The sequence below is a fragment of the Plodia interpunctella genome, chromosome 15 (genome assembly GCF_027563975.2).
Source record: "Plodia interpunctella isolate USDA-ARS_2022_Savannah chromosome 15, ilPloInte3.2, whole genome shotgun sequence".
Lineage (NCBI taxonomy): Eukaryota > Metazoa > Arthropoda > Insecta > Lepidoptera > Pyralidae > Plodia > Plodia interpunctella.
The window spans coordinates 8,361,049-8,378,660 of record NC_071308.1 but is presented as its reverse complement, the minus strand read 5'-3'; the positions used below and the strand labels follow the sequence as shown (position 1 = coordinate 8,378,660).

Here is a 17,612-nt window from a genome sequence, read left to right as displayed (position 1 = left end):
CAGATTTAAAATTTATTCAGCTTAGGATGATATAGATCACTTATCATCAACAATTCACAAAAATCTAAATCTTCTGCAAACTTCCCGGACGTATACTATATGAAGAAGATTATCACGGCATATTGGCAAAGGGCATAAGTATACAAATGCAATCTGTTCCAAGAAATATTATTAAATTAGAATTACTCCTATATAAAAAAATGTGTCACAATGTTATTTGACATAGTATTCCGAAAGGGCTTGACAATTTTTTTTTTTGTATATTTATTAGGTTTGAGAATAGGTTGGTATGTATTTATTAACCACCCGAGCGAAACCGGGACGGACGCATTTATTATAGTTACTTTTTCACAATTATCAATTAAAAAACCATAAAAACGGAACCGATTTTGTGGAAATTCCAAGCCGGCGTAGTAGTAAGCAAAAGGCTAGTGAATACAAAATTAAAGACCGAATTAAATATCCCATTTGCTCTAATACCTATCACAATATTCTAGACCCGGCTATAAAAGACCTATCCCGTAAAACTCGGAATGCACCGGCCATTCAGTACCAATATAAATGCAGTTGGAAGCGACTGAACCCCTCCTAAAGTTACCATTTTAGAGGGTTTACACAAACGCCGATGTGTAGTAAATTCTTGGAAGATATTGGCTATTCCACGTTATATATCTATTACTTACCTATCTTTTGTATTGAAATTTTCTTTACACTGTATCAAAGTGACTATTTTAAACTAGCTTTTGCCCGCGGCTTCGCCCGCGTTAATTTTCCGGGATGAAAGTTAATCTATATAATTCTCCATACTTCAACCTACATGTATGCAAAATTTCAAGAAGATTTGATTTGAGTAGACAGAGCGTGAAGAGGTAACAAACAAACCAACTTACTTTCGCATTTATAATATTAGTTAGGATTAGCACTAGGAAACAATGTAGCTACGAGTTACGATAAAGGTTAACGAAGTTTTTGTCATGTTTTTAAAATTAAAAGTAATATTATTTCACTCGGCGCGTCATGTGAAAAAGTGGAGCAATTAGCTGTGGTGGGAGAGTAATGGACATAGAAGGAACTCAACCGACAAGATTATGATTACATTACATGACGGAATACCCAAAAAGCTATTTTTACCCCCGACTATAGCCGGAGGGGAGCGACAATGTTTACGAATCAGATTATTCCTTCATACTTAGGAATAATTTTAACTTAATTAAATATTATTTCTTACTTTTTACAAGGAGGGGTTTTCAAATTTTCGATTTAACTTTCATTATGTTGACTTGTTTGAGTTAACCCGATTCTCGGGCAATTTTCAGTTCACTTCATCAGTTTTCTATAATTTTTTCTGAAGATCTCACTATATTTATAAAAAATCTGTGCCAAAAAGTTCGAATGATCGAATCTTTTCGTTTATAATAGTTTAAAACCATCAAAATAAAATGGAAAAAATTGATGAAGTAAAATTCAATTGGGTGAGAATCGGGCCCTAGCCCAAATTGTATGTCTGCCATTACATTTTGTATTTTATAATTTTCTATACTAAAAATGTTTATTTTACGTGAAAAAAATAACTCTATAAGGAAAATTCCTGGACTAGTTTGCAGTCTTCGCAAATAATGAACTTGGTAAAGCAAAGAAAGACTTATTTTCTTCGGTAATGCTAATTAGGCGAACAGCGGAAAAATGCGGTAACTATAAGGAAGAAAAAGATTCGAATTTTCTAGAAAAGTTACTGTGAAAGAAAGATAAATACCTAGTTACAATACGTTCCGCAGTAAAAGAACTTTAATTTTTATTCACTAATACAATTTTTACAGCTAATTATAGGTATTTTTATGGCATTAGAGCTTTCCGGCTTTATGTTTATTTCCTATCATGCTAGATTGCACTCAAATCGTAACTGATAATTTAAATGCGAAAGTATATTATTATCTAATTAAGCTTATCTTCTTCAAATTTTGCATACATGTAGAAGGAAGAAGAAGAATGACATAGGGTGCCTGTCATCATATAAAAATAAATGTTTCCGCTGGAAAAATATAGTTATAAAAAAGATTGAGTCAATGATTACATGTTTTTATGTTTCCCAAATGTCCCAATACGGTTGGTTGGCTAATGGATTTTCATAAATTTTTATTGATAACACAATCGCAGTAATGATAAACTTACAAAATAATTATGATTATTTCTAATTTGATTATTATTCCGATTTAAAAAAGTAGTTGATTGTGGCCAACTGTTCAAAGATACGAAGGTGAATAGTAGCTATTTGTAAATAGATAAAAGGGTCAAGTTTAAAAATAGCTTCGGCTTGGGAAACTGTAAGGATGATGAAATAAATTAATAAATCCATCGTTTTTGCAGTGTGAACGAAGAAAATTTAAATTAGCTACATTCCAGAACTATGTAACACGTTTAACGTCTAGTAACTTAACCATTTCTACTTGCAAATGACATAACCGTTTTAAAGTATTCCGCGTTAGCCATTCCAGTCACTCTAACTCTGGGCAAAGGCGTCATAAAGTAACGAAAGAACAGAATTTTATCCCGATTTTTATTTTATCTTGTAACGTTTTGTCACTAACTCACAATATTTATCATTGACAGAGATATACAAAAAACTTCAAATATTCTTGAAAGTTTTTATGTATAACTAGCTCCGGTGCTTCACTCTCGTTGGAATTTGGGGATAAAAAGTACCTTATATGTTCCAAGTTATATTCTACCAAATTTTATAACAATGCTGGACGCATTAGCATTAGTAGATTTTGCATGAAAGAATAACAAACTCATATCCTCAATAACAAACTTTCGCATTTACAATATTAGTAGAACAGGATAATTAGAGGTAGATTATAAAAAAAAAGATAAGGGAATAAAGTTTAGAGAGATGAGAATGTTTGTACATTAAAAAAATATGATATTTAAAAATATATCTCTTATAAAAGTATTTGATAATTCGCTCTTTTGTCTTACAGTTGCTTTAGTTTTTGCGGCTAATGAGAAAATGTGCCGGCAACTATGCTGTTTAGAATAGTTTTAATGGTTTGTATTATTCCGCGAATTGTGCCGTGTGGTTCCGCCCTAGAATAGGGCCATTCCATATCCTCCCACGTATGTCATATGAGGCGATTAAGAGACAAATTATGTAAACATTTGGCATTTTTCTTCTAGATTGAAAAAAGTAATATAATGTTAATGTGAAATGTTAAACTCTAAAGGCACGTGTAGAGGTTACATGTGCCTTAAAAAGGGTTCACAGACAAACAGATAACAAAATGATATGGGTTATAATATATGGTTAAGGCACCTTAATAAAAATGTCAAGCGCTATTACATACCCACTAAAATAAAATTATACAATGAAAGTTGAAATAATTTAAATCACAAACTTTACACACACAGCCTCGGTTGCTCTAGGTAATTTTGACGTTAACTTAAACCTGCGCACAACGTAAAAGTAAAGTAGGCCATTTTGTCTATCGGCGGCGGCTGCGCGCAAGTTGTTAACGTCAAAGTTGACTGGTTCAACCCAACCTTAGGCCGCACTCGATTGTTGTTAAATTTAAATATTACAGAGTTGTTTTAAAACCGAAGTAATTTTAACTCAACTTTGCACTCAGGATTATTTGAACGTTTCACAAAGTGTGGAGTTTGAAACATCAGTCATAAACACAGTGAAATTGTATTCCCTTTGACTTTCATGAAAGGTATAGGTGAAAGGTTTTAGCTTTTGCTCGCGGCTTCGCCCGCGTGAATTTCATAGTAAAATCTCGGTAATTCCTTAAGAAAAATGATGAGGAGTATATTTCCCAAGAGCTTTTTACTTCGAAATTTGTATTAAGTTACATACAATCTTTCACCCCCCTTTTGAAGGGATTGAGGGTTAATTTTTAGAGAAACTTGAAACACGTGTTCTTTAATTAAAATAAATAACTAAAATCAAAATTTTCAAGTCACTAACTTCAACTATGTAGAACTTTCTATATAAAAGTTTTCCATCCCTTTCACACTTTGGAGTGGAATTTCCAAAAATACTTCTTTCTCTTAGTGGTCACCTACACTCCCCAGGGAACCTAAATGCCAAATTTCAGCAAATTAGCAGTTTCGCCTGTACGTTGTTTGTCAGTCAGTCAGTCTCTCAGTAACGGAAGAGTTTTATATATATTGATAGGTGAAAGGTATAAACTAGTATTATATAGGTATATAAGGTATAGACAACATAAACCTACTCAGAAATTCAAACCACTCAGAGTGGGTTGCACCCGTCAGCTTTGATGTTAACAAACCTACGCACCGCCGCCGTTTCGATAAAATGACGTACTTTGCGTTTTTGTGCACAGGTCAAATTTGACTGATGCAACCATGAATGACAATAAAAAATGCGAATATAACTTAAAAAATCCTTCAAAGTTCCCAACAGAAAAAAAAACCTGAATAAAAAATGGACTAAATGGACTAAGCTTCCTTCCATTTTAGTAGTTTTAGTAGTTTATTTGTTAAAAAAAACCCCCGACTTTCGATATTAATTTCGCTACAACTTTTTACGAACGACTTAACCGATTTTGATCAAACATATCTAAGGACCACCGCATAAAAATTAGCTATGAAATAAAGAAAACCGCTTCCAAATCGGTTCACCCGTTGATGAGCTACGGTGCCACTTACACAGACAGACAGACACACTTAGCGGTCAAACTTATAACGCCCCTCTTTTTGCGTGGAAGGTTAAAAAAAATAGACTAGATACGTTAACAAAGATATTGAAGACGGGAAAAAGATTCACTAATGGATCAGTCATTGTCCTTTGATCTTTGACAAAATGATTTAATCATACAGAATAATATGTTATAGAAAGGAATATGTTTTTTAGTTTTTATATATGGTAACTGTGTATTAGAAGGATTTTACCCATACTAATTATGTTAGGAAAAATTGTATATCGATAGTTTGATCATCGGTAGTAAGTAAAGACTCTATCGACAATTAAAATATTAATAGACATAATAGCCAAAGTCAATATTCCCGAATCGATAGTACCTAAATTCCTAGTATCGATAAATTTACCTTTCCTAAATTATAATGTAAACTATTAGTCTTCTTTATAAAGTGCCGCTTCTCATCGAAAATTTGTGACCGTCACGTATATCCTAAATTTTGAACGAAAGAGCCTTCGTGTTCCTACTCGAATGAATTAAATCTGTTAGATTCTTAAGTCAATATTAGTTTTTTCCTATCGGGTTTACGGGTTTTGTCTCGATATTTTTGCTACACGTGCTTGAAGAATGCGACATATTTCCCCTCTCAATACGTGTTTAGGTAAATTTATATTATTTACAATATTAACTAAAGTCGACTATCAATATTTTACTATTATTGCTTGAAATTCTACTTTCAACCATTTAATTATTCCTCTTCATTTGGGATTTCACTTCCAACTTTGATGTAAGCTTAGGTTAAGTATAAGACTAGTAGTTAATACCAAACTTAATCCTCAATCGACGTCTAAATTCCCAAAATTCATCGACTATTTGTTATTCCAACCGCATCTTGGACGGTTGTTCCCAAATTCTTGCAGCGCATAGAATAGTTTATGCAACACTGTTACGGTTATTTGAATTTCAAACTGCAACAGTTCGTAACGTGGTCTATATTCTTGTTCACACATTCTATTGTTTAATTTCAGCAAATAGTATACCCAAATACTCACTACTATTTGGGTATACTATTTGCTGAAATTAAAACAGTGCTGATTGAGTTTTATTCCAGTATATACATTTTTTTGACGACCTCGGTGGCGCAGTCGTAAGATTCTTGCCACTGAACCGAGAGGTCCCGGGTTCGATCCCCGGTCGGGTCATGATGGAAAATGATCTTTTTCTGATTGGCCCGGGTCTTGGATGTTTATCTATATATGTATTTATTATAAAATATAGTATCGTTGAGTTAGTATCCCATAACACAAGTCTCGAACTTACTTAGGGCTTGCTCAATCTGTGTGATTTGTCCCAATATATTTATTTATTTTATTTATTTATTTATTTATTTATTGCATTTTTCACTTTTATACTAAAATGGAAATATTCCAAATCAGTATCATCGTTGGTCCTAGATTCGAATTCTAATCGAACCATGCCACATAAGTTTGTTGTATACCACAATCACATACAAACTTGTTTAACACCAACATTCTTCAGAAGAGAGAAAATATCATTAGGAAAACTGCACAGCACACAGGTGGATTAGTAAGTTCATTAGGAAGCACCTACTTAATGGCAACATTATTATTTTATTATTTTACTTCCGCTTGCCTTATACTCAAAATCAACAGTCCAATAGCATACTCTCGACAAAAAATGAGGGCTGTCACATTTTTGACGTAGCTGTCACATTTTTGACGTAAAATACTGAATTATGTGGCAACAATTTTGTATGGCAAATTTTTATTTCCACATTGATTTCAAGCTCAATTTGTTATATCTCCTCCACAGCTGATCGTGTCCCCGCTGGTGGCGGGGCTGGCGGTGGCGTGTACGGAGTGGTGCCGGTGTCGCTGTGCCGCGCGGGCGGCTGCGGCGGCGCGCCCGCGGCCTCCGCCGCCGCCGCGCACTTCGACGACGACCGCGCGGACGCCGACGCCGGCTCCAGGAGGCTCGAGCCCAGCATAGGTGGGTCTTGGAGTGGAGATATCTTTATTCATTCATTTTTAATTTAATTTATTATAAAATATAGTATCGTTGAGTTAGTATCCCATAACACAAGTCTCGAACTTACTTATTTATTTAATGTATTTTTAGTATGCGTTGATTTTAGGTTACGTTATTCATTAAAAGAAAGTTAGCAAAATGCGTCATTTTAATTGAAATAACTTTTTCACCATAATGTGTGTTCAGTTGAATTTAATTTTGAGTCTTAAAAAATGAGTGAGTTGTTTCATTCACATAGCAGTCAAAGTCAGTTTAATCGTGATCTAATATATAGAGTTGCGTTTGTTTCCAAACTCCAAAGTCATAATAGTATTTTATTTATTATTAAGCCAGTATTTTTTTTTTCTTAGAAATTTGAGTGCGTTTCACTTATAACTAGCCTGATGGGAAGCAAAGATGAGGTCTAAGATGTTACACGCAAGCTCAAATAACGACTATTCTTTGTATTAATGCCTATTTCTTGCCTTGAAGATCACTAAATTGTAGAATTCGAGAAATATCGAAGCGGGGAGAGAATTCCAGACCTCATGTATTAAACCTAAGTTTTAGGTAGTAAAAGTCATGTTACATTCCATACTCGTATATAAAATGTGATACGAGTGTGTTATCAACATAACACACTTTACAAGAAATATTTTCTTCATTTTTCATCATTTCGTGAACTGTCGCTTACCGTGGTCACAGGCAAAGTTAACACGTTCTCAAGATTACTTCACGTATTCTCATTTTCACGTGGAAATGGCCCATTTTCACGTGGATATGAGATTACATTTTAAACTTAGGACAATGTACAGACCTATTTTTCATTTATTCATTACTGTAATTGTTTGGGCAATGAATTTTATCGTTATCATTATTTTAAATTTCTTCCTGATTGTTTTAAATAAGTTTATTCAGTATTATTCTATTTTTTCTACTGTGTTTTTCTAGTTATTTTTTTATTTTATTCATAACTAAACTTATTGAGTTCTATTTTTAATTTTTAGCTTTTTATATATACTACAAGCATATATAAAGAGCTAAAAATTATGTACATATCAATGTACTGATATATGTATTTCCTTTATGTTTGTGCATAAATCTGGCTAAATATTATACTTAGATTATTATTTTGAAGGATGGCGTTCATTGAGTACCTAATCCCATCAGTTGAAGAGAAGAAGAAAGAAACAAGAAGGCTGGGGAAGTGGGGAAGTGTTAAATAATAGACAACGACATAAATGATGATGATGTTCCAAAGCTGATTACAAATTTTCGTGCCTGCTCTCTAAAATCCCACTCCATCCGCACTATGACAAGAACGCTATCATACCCTGTTTACTTAGGGACCTCTTCCATTGGGCATAAGTGATGATAGGGTCATATCACTGTAAGTTTCCAAGTTTAACCCTCCCACACTTAGTTAATTTCATCTTGACACCCTTGGGTGAGATCGTAACGTGAACTTGAAACTAATCAAATTTACGTGATTTTTTTGATTATATTTCAGCGTCCCCATAAGACAATAATAACGATAATATCATTGCTGAAACACAACACACATTTAACGTTTTTGAAGAATATATTATTATAATATTGAAAGCATTGAAATTATAGAAAAATCTCCTTCTAAACTTCTAGATAATATAAACACTTTTTTTTACATTAAAAAAGTTAATAAAATTCAATAAGTTACCCGCAACGATACACCAGATTTTTTAAAATGACTGTAGTGTTATTATTTAAAAAAAATTCTAGAATTCACAGTGATACAGTGTACATGATATAGAAAATACTACCTACATTTAAAGTAAAGCCAATCAATAAGTTCACAGAGAATTGTGAAAAGTGACAATGTTAACAATACGTAGGTAACAATCTTACTAAACTAAATCTGTTGTAGTAAACGTATGCATTTCGTATAGATCTCTTATTCAGAGTTGTTTATCGATGCACGGCTGGGTGCACCTTAGAATCCAAATGCCCGACTACTTTCAGTACATACATGAATGTTATTAAATTGGAAAGTGTATAAGGTTTTATTGTTTTGTTTTTAAAGTTTTATTTCATATGTTTACCTATTTACATACAGACTAAATATATACAGAGAGATTATAGATTTTTAAATGTGTTTTTTTATTTTTGATCGAATTCGTTTTTGATTTAGCAGATTATAGAAATATTATATTTAAAACCGAAAGTAACTTGAAATCGACAATAAAGAATCATTATATAAACGTGGAACATCAAAAAATAATCAAATAGAAAAGCGAACCCCAGGGTTCGCTTTTCTATTCTCTCCAGCGCTTAACGCCCAAGGAAGGAACCGGGTAAGCTCCGATAAGAAAGATTTAATAATCTCAGCTATATAAACCACAGCTATGTATGGTTGAAATCTGCTGTAATTTCATTAGACGTAAACTCTGGGCGAGGTGATACCGTATGTTGTGTGTGGCCAATACATGAGCGATTGATACGAAGAGTGACATTCATACAATCTTATTTATTTATTCAGCTCATTAAACTTATGCGTGCGCGTCCTGAAGTTTGGAGATTTTATCCAATCTGTTCTTAAACCTGTTGACTGAAGGTGCAGTGACAACATTCTCATTGAGTTTGTTCCAGTCTCGAACCACTCGATTGGATAGAAAATTACTGTTCGGTTTTCTTGAAATGACCTCTTAATTTTTTATTTTATTATATTATCTTAATAATATATACTTTTTTATTAGCCATTTGTTGTGTTCCACTGCTGGGCAAAGGCCTCCCTTTTCAGACATTTTTTTTCTTCATATTATAAGATTGCGGGTGGCAACAGGCTGCCAACTCACAATCTTGCCACCACTCACAATCACAATGTTGCCACCCGCAATCTTATAATATAAGGAAAAAATGTCTATCTAAAAATGTACCTAATACTCTTAAATCTTTCCCAACCTTAGCGATTCATACAGTTCAAAAATTAACTTTGCATTGAAATATAAAAAACAAAAATTTTCATAAATATATTCCCGAGTCGTAACAAAATTATTAGTTCGCGCTCTAAACGTTAAATGACATTTTTCGCTCGCTCTCCGGCCCGGCCGAGATACAATTAGAGTTGGACTAAAACTGAATTGTGTGCTTTGTTAAGAAAATGTCGCATTTCGGCGCTCTCCCATTTTATTTCACAGTTGCCTCAGATGGTAATAGTGCGAGTTTTCAAGAATTTCCAGAATTATAAGTGGGGTTGAAGAACTTTGCGATTGTAGTTCAGTCACATGCATTGCTTAGGAACTACGGGTGACACTGCAATTGGTTGTGCTTGGAATTTTAATGGAATAACTTGTTATGATTTCTGGTGAATACTCAAAGCTATTGTGGTAAACTATCAGGCTCGATTTAGGCTCTTTTGTAAGTTATTTCAGAATGAAAATATCTTCGTATTACTTACAAAATCCTATCTCAAGTTGGGCTTACGCATTAAGTTAGTATTCCTTTAAAATAAAGTTTCAAAATGAAAATGATATCCGCTAGATTTCAGTTTATCACATACAATGAAGAATGAATATTATTTGTTGAGAATTAATGAATACAATGAAGTGAAAATTCAATCAGAAACCTACCTAACCAAAGGAAATCAGTAAATATGTTGTATTATTTTAAAGAATAGCACAACCCCAATTATTCTCCCGAGTGGGTACAAAATTGACAACCGTAAAAGTGTGAAAACGGTGCCTGAGAAATGAAAAGTTAAGTGTTAAGATGGAGTTCAACAATAGGGGAATGAAAAAGCAAAACGATGATAATATCAAAAGTAAAATGTGACGAAAAATACTTATTATTTCTTAACAAATATTTTGAACAGAACCAAGAAAAGGGAAACGAGATGAATTTTAAATTTGGAACGGCAGAATCGGCGACATTTTTATCGATATTCAAATTTAGAATCGACTGTGACGAGAGTTATCTCGTACCAGAAAATGATGTATTTTATGAAATCTAAAGAAATTATTTTAAAGTAGTTTCTATAGAAATTTAGTTTAAAATGCTACTTAGGAACACTTATTTTCATTAAATATGCTCCACGTATATCTATGTAGATTGCTCTATGTATAATATATCAATTTAATCAATATTCAAATAAAAAAATATCTTTAAGCTTTTTAATTTTAACACGACAGTGAAAAAACACCTGTACAAATGACAGCTTGCAACGGGCTTTACCACTGAAAAAAGTACTCTATATATATTGTGTCTAAGGTATCAGCTAATGAACAAGGTATGAGCGTAAAAACATACAAACATATATACAAATGTCGCCTTTATAATATTAGAGGGATAGTGGAATGTGATGGAATGGGACGGGATTATTTAAAATATTTTGATTCTTCCTGAAAAGTATTTTATGGAGTGCATCACAATAAAAGTTGTTATCAAATTTCCGTACGCTACAGCTCCATGCAAACGATGAAAGGTATGAAAACATGGAATATTCGCTAGCATAAATGGAACTGCAAACTTTCAATCAATTCAGCTTACAATCCGAAAAAACATGTGAGTCTGCGTTCTAGTTTATCAACTGAAGGTTACAACACGCAATTTTACGCTGTGCGCAAAAACTGCCATATAAAGGCCATATAAAGTAATAATTTAGTATATAATTCAATTTTTATTATTTTATTTAATGTTTATTTAAAACAAATTTAACACGTAGATTGAGTTACATATTTATGCAGATAAATAAGACATGGGTTTACACACTGGTATTTTACCAGTTAATTCCCAAACAGCCTATGACTTTTTTGGAAGAAACTGGGAATAAACCCATCTATGATAATATTTCTTGTCCAAATATGTTCGAGATTTTAAATATGGGTTATATTTAATTATAAATAAAGAACCTAGCATAAGTTAGCTTCCCAAGGCTCAGGTTATTCTACAAAAGATAATATTCCATGTTAATTTGATCTGGATTCGAGCGCGATTGGAACAGTAGCAGTCTGATAAAAATATGATAGCTACCGATGTTGTCAATATAACTATTAATACATTTGATATTAACTCCGCTTCGTATTCCGTATTTACGCTTCCTGGTAGATTGACATGAACTCATCGCGTCGCGCTATCTCACCGTGCTTGTCGCTCACCTAGGACATCGAGTGAAGCGACACGTGTGAATGTAACTACGTACTATCAGCATACAAGGCCTGACGACATCCATTTATCATACAGAAACAAATAACTTCCCACTTTGACTCTGGGCCATAAAGTTTAAATTCCCTCGATGCAGACGAGATTGAAACGGGTGGGTTATGAAAAAGTTTTAAGAACAGGTAAAGTTCATTTTTGACTGTGTAAATAGAAGGGTTGTTTGTCAAAGGTATAAATTAATAGATATGCAAAATATTCCCAATGACGTTTATCACACCATGAAAAACTAAAAAAAGGGTAAAAAAAATTACATTTCTATATTATTGCAATCGATTACGAAAAAAGGTAAAATTATGACTAGGCACTTTCCCTCTATTGAAAATGATTTGCCTTCTTCAATTTCACGTGCGATTGGTTTTAATATAAAAACCATAAGGAAAATAAAGGGTACCATTATATTCTTTATGATAGGAGTAAAACGAGTTTCCAAAAAAATAAGAGTACCAGTTTGATTCAGCGCCTAAGCGTGCGTACTTCAATCCTGTGTTGTCATTGGTCCATGTTTGTCAAACACTTGACACATGCGGTCAGTTATTTGAATTGACCACAAATTCACGCCATGTAGAATTTAAAACAAGACGTACGATCTACGTATGTGCCTGCGGGGTGCGGGGCGGGACATTACTAGTGATCAAAGATATAGAAAATTAAATACGACGAGCTATCGTAGCCACATGAGACAGAATATTTCCATACGACTCTGGGAAGTTGATCCACCTCATAAAAATTCTCGTGCATTTCTATTATATACATTATAACATATTCTTTTTTGTGCTAAGGAAACGAAAGAAATGAAGAATTTTATAATTCTCGATGTCTACGCTAATGTAGCAAATAAAAATGTAAAGATTGTTTACGTTATATGTCATTACATCACAAGGATCAAGCTGATTAGAATAGGTCGTGTTTTAATTAAATTCATCCAACATTTTCCGCATTAAATTATAGTGTTCAGATCGGGATAGAACGGATTTTGGTTAATACCTTTATTAAAAGGGCTTGCTAGTTGGGAAGTTTTGATGTTATGTATTAGATTTGCAAACTTTAATACGATTTTACCTTTCGAATTGGATTTTGTAATGACTGTGTAAATAAACTAGTAAAGGAAGATTTGTAACAAAAAAAATATCATTCGTTATTAAGTGCTTTTAAAAACTATTCTTTTGTATTTTATCGAAAGCCAAAACCCTATAATAAAGGTATTTTTATTAACCGTAGTATTTTTCTTTATGTAGTAGGTATTTTCAATATTATTAAAAAATCGTATGTTATTGTTATAGTTATTTCTTGGCTTTTGTTATCAAGAAAAGCGACCTTAAGATTGAGTTGAATGAGGCTAAAATTAACATTGTTATCTATCTGACAAAGCGTCATACGTACGTACAACATAAACCTAGAATTCATTACTCTTCAATTTTTGGGCAGTCGCGCAAAAAAAGAAAACAATATTTAGTTACGTTTTCAATTTTCCGTCGCCATTAAACTTCTAACCATCTGTGTCGGCCGGTGTCGGTCAAAACTCATTTAACTGTCTGAGCGGCGAGAATTCAATTTATACATTGGTTATCGGATTTATTTCAATCCGCATTCGACGGCATTTTATGCCACCAAACTCATTTTGATTATATATTTCATTGTGAATATCTACTGTTTTAATATTATTAAGCTACTTAAAAAATGAAGTGAGTATTTGGTATAGAAATCAAAATATGGTTGCAGATCCTTCAAGATGTCAAAGGTGAAGATATTTCTTATTAAAAATCTAGACAATATTGTTTAAAAAATCACTTAAAACGCCAATGAGTTGACTAAGGCAGGTAAGTTGTCGGTGAGCTGGTCATCACATAAAATTTTCCTTCAAGAATGTCCAAGCAATTGTTATTATCAAAAGCCTATAAAATATTGTTGAAAAATATACTTATTCTCATTTCGATGGTGATGAGTTGATTTAAGTAGTTGTAGCCGACGGGCCAGATCAGACGCTGGAAGCCAGAGACCAAGTCATCGTACAGCCATTTGCCTTCAATATTGTCTAAGAAATTATCAAGATCTCACTTTCTGTTATCGGAGTTATGTTAAGCCTAGAAAATAATTTTCGAAAAATGTACTTACAACGTCGATGAGTTGACTAAGACGCAGTCCCATTTTGACGGTGAGTCGGTCTGAGTTGTTGCCGACGGGCCGGATCAGGCGATTGTAGTTGGAGAGGAGGTCGTCGTACAACCGCTTCGCTTCAGGATTGGCGACGCTCAAGCGGCCCCACACGCACAGGACTCCGACCACCAGCGCCAACACCATCTTAGGCTAACACCACCCCTGAAGACAAGAGAAAAGATTATTGCTTATAAAAAATAAATTTAACTTAAATAGGGTTGACATAAAAAGGTGGATGTAAAATCATAGACGAATCAAATTTACAATTCAAAGATACCTTTGGAAAGTTACTTTCTTGAATGCATTGGGAACATCAGATGAGCGAAAGAATATGAATAAAAATATTCAAGGGTAAACACAGAGTGCATGTTCAGCCGCATAGAGATCCTACAGCTATATGTAAAACCAGCTTTCACAAAGAGAGTTGACATCAGACATGCGGCCGGTTTTAAAAACATAATAATTCCAACATGTGTTCCGAATTTATAAATATTACATGTATTATTTTTCACTCAACGGCATCCACATTAAAGGTGTAAAAGTTTCTTAATTGCGCCATCAAAAAACCATGATTATCAGGTGTTGGCGGAACAACCCTCGTATCGGATATTTTAATTCAAACGAGGGATTATATGGTCTCAAGGCGCTTCAGGGTCCAATTACCTACGCTGTGCTTGTCCTGTGGTACAAGATGCAAGAGATTTGAGGAATTGTATTACTTTTAAATATTAATTTGTACTACGTATTTGTAATACGGAAGTCTCTGCCTGTCACGCTTTCACAGCTAAACGCTGCATTGAGCTAATTTTAAAGAAAATTAAAATATAAATTAATTGATGAGCCGAGTCAATGGGCAACAGCTAGTAGATAATAAATTAATCTCTATTTGTACGGTTTTTATGATGTAAAATTCGTACGTGTAATATATAATAACATTTGATCTAATTGTCAAATTATATATTTTCTAACAATATTAAAATAGTTAACGTAATTTCAGTTGAGCAAATTATTTTTTTTCATCAATAAGTTTATCATTATATAAACTAATTTTGTTTTAGCTAATGTTTATATTATATAGCGGTCATTTGGTCTAATTTCATTTCATCTAATATTTCATATCTCGCAGATCTGTGAATTTGGACCATACCCGGAGACCGCACGGCACGCCTATTCATATTTAATCTTTACTAAGCCGATTTTCATTTTAGTAATCCCCGGAATTCCAACGACTGTTCTGCGACCCAAACCGTGTAGATAATTAACAATAATTAAAATTGTTTTGGAAAACTATTGGGTCGACTCAATTTTGACAGATCTGTCAACCGCCATCTTGAAAAATGCGATCAGCTTTTTACAAGATGGCGATTATAGCAATGTACGGCGCTTGTTCGTTTGTCATGTGCTAGTTACATTTGTACATGAATTATTTCTAGTACCTATAATATCAATAATGTAAGTAGATATATACTGGTAGAAGATGTATTAAGCATAAGATGCAGGATATCACTCTAAGAACCACCAAGAAAAGACACTCTTAAAGTGGATAATGCTTGGTATCATACATTTTACAAATTTGCAATTGACTATATGATCTAAAACATTTGTCTCCTCTCAAAGATTATGTAGTATAACTGAATCTCATTAGACACGAATAGTATTTGAAGTTGAGACCTTTAAGTACACACAGGCTGGTATCTTAACCATTGCACCACAAAAATTTTAAAATATGAGTTGAGCAAAATATACGGAAAGTTACTACTATATTTCATTTTATAGCTTACATTTTTAAGAAGCACTTCTGTCGCTTTACCCCGGGGGGCGAGGGGGGATCAATAAATACCACTTTGCAAGTTCGTGTCGTAAAAGTGATGCGTGTGGGTGGCTTCGAAAAATATTTGCTAGCACTGTACTTTTTACTAGTAATAAAATTCACTGTTAGGGAGTGATCACTTCACTTAGGTATCAACTCAGTCGGAAAAATCTGAAAAGTCTGTATGTCTTAAGTGTATTGTTAATAAGTACCATTATATTTTATAGATTAAGCTCATTGTGACATGCAGCAATGATTGTTTTCAGGCCTTTACGAGCGTCAGTGAGATTGTAATGTGTGATATTCTCAACCTTGAAGTTGGCAAAATAATCGTTTTGGCAAATGATGGAACTAACATAAGAAAAGAAGAAGAAAATCATGTACGTGCAAAATTACAGCTCAATACATGTAAAATTCAATCCGAACAAACATAGTAACTTTCATATCTACATACATATATGACAAGTGAATTAAAGGCTTTAATAATTCGATTGAACAAATTGACTTTAAACTTTAAAATTGAATTTAAATTTGCTAACATTATGATATAAATAAAATATTACTCTATTACATTGTTTTGTATTTGAAACGGCCAAATATTTGCACTATTTCGATTCCAAACACCTTTTAGGTAACCTTCTAAAAGCAAACAGAATAATTCGCAAACCCGGATCCAACTAGAATTTGGTTGGGTGATGTCTCCTAAAAATAAATCAGTAGTCTTTAAAATCGGAACCACAGTAATCGGGCATTATATTACACACTCTACATATTAAAACAGCCCTTAAAATTAACGGTTTTAAGATCAAAACGGCGTGCAAACGACGCCTTTTCAATTTAATTCTAGTGCGGATATTTTTATTAATCGCGGAGCTTTATTACATTTGCCATAAAGTTCAAGTTGGCGTGATCCGCAATCTCATTTTGAATTACGGATGCTTTTTATATCTCAGTGATTTCGCTTGGCTTTGGTAATAGATAGGATTTTTTTCCAAGAAACTTTTTACATTCAACTTTATTTTAAACTCTTGTGAGATTCGTAAGTTTATTCATTTGTTTCATTTATCGGTAAGATCGTTTATAGGAAGAAATTTCCATTCGATTTTTTATACCTAATTATTATGAGACAATGAAAACTAATTTGTTCTCATTTTGAGTTCTTTATATAATAATTCATAGTTTTCATACCTCAATAGTATGTAATCCTCTGACTTATATAAGACAGTTTTCTAAATAAATCGTAAAACTAGAATTTCCATAAATGGACACAAAGTCACGAGTGAACAGCTTAAATAAGCTTGCGCTTATTTTATTGTATACAAATTTATCTGTAATTTATACATATTATTTACAAAATAAAAATTACAAAAAAAAAACTGTAAATAAATCTTTTTGAAACCAAAGCCTATAGACAATTATTGTATTCATATACACCTACGATGATTGTGATCTAAATACCTAGACACTATGCAAGTTATAAAGATTTCATCAATGAAAATACAAAGTCTACATACAACTGATAAAACTTTTCTACCTTCAATTTCATTAGATACGCGCTTAGAAAATCTTTCACAATCTTTCTCCACAACTTTGATACGTGTCGCGCTTTACTCAGCGTTCTAGGTGAGCGACGACATGCTATACGACGCTGTTCGTATACAGACTGCTAATAAACTTGACTTGAATAAAATGACTTGGCTGGCAACACTGGGTGTTTATCAACTAAACTTTACCACTATATTTGGTATTGCAATGGCAAAAAATGTAGT

The 17,612-nt window shown here is 33.1% G+C and overlaps 1 protein-coding gene across 2 annotated transcripts in view; it reads right to left on the bottom strand.

The window, feature by feature from the left end:
• The window catches only part of nAChRalpha1 (nicotinic Acetylcholine Receptor alpha1), a 207,893-nt gene that overhangs the window by 43,067 nt on the left and 147,214 nt on the right, over positions 1-17,612 (bottom strand). For both annotated transcript variants that reach the window (XM_053755270.1, XM_053755269.1), the window contains one exon: positions 13,992-14,195. In XM_053755270.1, coding sequence (XP_053611245.1) covers positions 13,992-14,177 — 186 coding nt within the window. In that variant the 5' untranslated portion in view covers positions 14,178-14,195. The remainder of the gene's footprint in view (positions 1-13,991; positions 14,196-17,612) is intronic.